Below are 1,961 nucleotides of genomic sequence, written 5' to 3' on the forward strand. Positions count from 1 at the left end.
CATGATTCATGCGCATCCTCTCCGCATGCGGCCCGAGGCCGCCAACTACCTCAAGGAGCGGTCGCGCCAGAAGGAGCGCCAGTCAGCGCGCACCGCCGCCATGATGATTGTCAACAATAGCGTCTCGCAGGGCTGGGCGCTGGCGGGGCCGGCGGCGCCCCGTACACGAGGAACAATTTGCCTCGGCGGTGAGCACAGGCGAGCGAGCGAGTGAGGGTGTAAGCGAGCACCAGTGCAGTAATTTGAAAAAGGGGGAGAGAGACAAGAGACGGCGACAGCGACAGAGAAAGAGAGAGAGGCAGGCAGCGGCGACGAGAGGGAGTGTGCAGAGCGCGTTACTCGGGCATTTACATCTGATACCCCACCCCCTCCCCAACTTTATTCGAGTATGTTTTTCCATCAAGTCGGAGGGTTTCTCTTTTTGTGTTCTTGCTCCTTTCATGTTTCGGCCTCTTGGTTGAAGCGGTTGGTAAACTTTGGGTGACCTTGAGGCAGCAAACGAGTGAACAGGGGAAATCAGCGAGATGATTGTTAGCGAGAGTTTGATCACCAACTACATGCCTTGTGTTTCGTTGTTTTCTTTTGCCTTCCCGCGCATGATGTTAAAGTGAAGTGCATCGGTTCCCACAGGGTGTCAGATCTACTGTGGAAATACCACACTGACTAGGCAAAATGTGTGTCAACGGCGGAGCCTTTCTGGACGATATGCGAAGAAATTGACAACAGATAACCATATGCTGGAAAGTCAATTCCTTACTCGCGCTTGTGTCACTTTGAAACCGGCGATATAGGGCAGATCGTCTTAATAGAGTTCCCCGCAAGACAGTGCCCCACGGCAAGGGGAACCTCGGGGTCCGGGCAGCGTGGCAACCGCAGAGCACTCGGCGCGACATATCATGAGTCGGCTGGTGTTCGGCCGGTCGGCTGCCTCCCTCTCCCTCCGTGTCTTGTAGCATTGTCCCTCTGGACAGCAGGCCTGCCGAGTCCCGCTGGCTCTGCACGCTGCGGCTGCATACATGTACAAGCAAGAGCTGAACGGAAATAGAGAGGAGCGAATGGTTTACGTCGCATCCTTCACCCTGACACCCTCTGCACCCCCTTCCCCCGAAGGCCGTTGCGTCGTCCATCCCGCGCCGCCCGCCCCCTCCGAGTGCGTAGCGTCGCTCCACGTGGTAGCCGCGCCTCTGGCGCCGTGACATCGCTGCGAGGCCGAATGTGGATAGGAAACGGGCGGGTGGGCCGTTGTGTCGTGCTCTTTCAGGACTTGTGAAACGAGGTGGATTCTCTTGTTCGACAGTCCGTAGGCAGGTTAGTGGGGAAAGGTGGGGGTTGTCATTCCCAGTCAGTGGTGTCCCTCGGCGTTTCGGGAATTACTGCTTCGCTTGTATTCCAGGAGGAAGAAGAGGGGCACTTGCTTTGCCTTACTTTTTCCATAGTCAGGCGAGTGAGTTGATTGATGTGCAAACGTTCCTCAGCTCGGTCAGCGGCTGGCGAGTCAGGACCGTCGGTCATCAGCCCCCCTCCCTCGGATCCCCTCCGTCCCCTCCGTGAAGACGGAAAGGTGACCACACACCGCTGAAAAGGCAAACGAATGTTGTAGTCACGAGGGTCCCCCCCTAGTGCACAAAGTGAAATCATGGAGCGGAGAGGGCTCGAGGTGGACAACCATTGACGGTGATTGCCAACGTATTCAGACTTCAAGTGCAAGGCAAGAAGAGCATTGAATACCTGACTGCCTGCCGCGAGGCCCGAGGAGATTTGCGAAATATGACAACTTTTCACCAGCGGGTGAGACGTGCCGGGTAGGCGGGCAAGCGGACAGTCCAGATACACGCTTATTGCGGTGGCGACGTCGCTGACGTGGGGCCCTGTGGTGGTTTTTGCCGTCTCTCTCGACTGGCAGGTTCCGAGACCCGTTGTCGTAAATCAGGGTCCTGGCCTGGGTCCCGGAGCGTAGACAT

General features: G+C 57.2%; 1 protein-coding gene across 1 annotated transcript in view; it reads left to right on the forward strand.

Annotated features, from left to right (window-relative positions):
- Window positions 1-214, forward strand: part of VDBG_04586 (C2 domain-containing protein) — a gene marked incomplete at both ends in the record, with an annotated part of 4,376 nt that extends 4,162 nt beyond the window's left edge. The window contains one exon of the mRNA XM_003004934.1: window positions 38-214. Within this exon, the coding sequence (XP_003004980.1) occupies window positions 38-214 (177 nt within the window). The remainder of the gene's footprint in view (window positions 1-37) is intronic.
- Between the last annotated feature and the right edge of the window lie 1,747 nt (window positions 215-1,961).

The sequence above is a fragment of the Verticillium alfalfae genome, genomic scaffold, assembly GCF_000150825.1.
Source record: "Verticillium alfalfae VaMs.102 supercont1.5 genomic scaffold, whole genome shotgun sequence".
NCBI classification, from domain to species: Eukaryota; Fungi; Ascomycota; class Sordariomycetes; order Glomerellales; family Plectosphaerellaceae; genus Verticillium; species Verticillium alfalfae.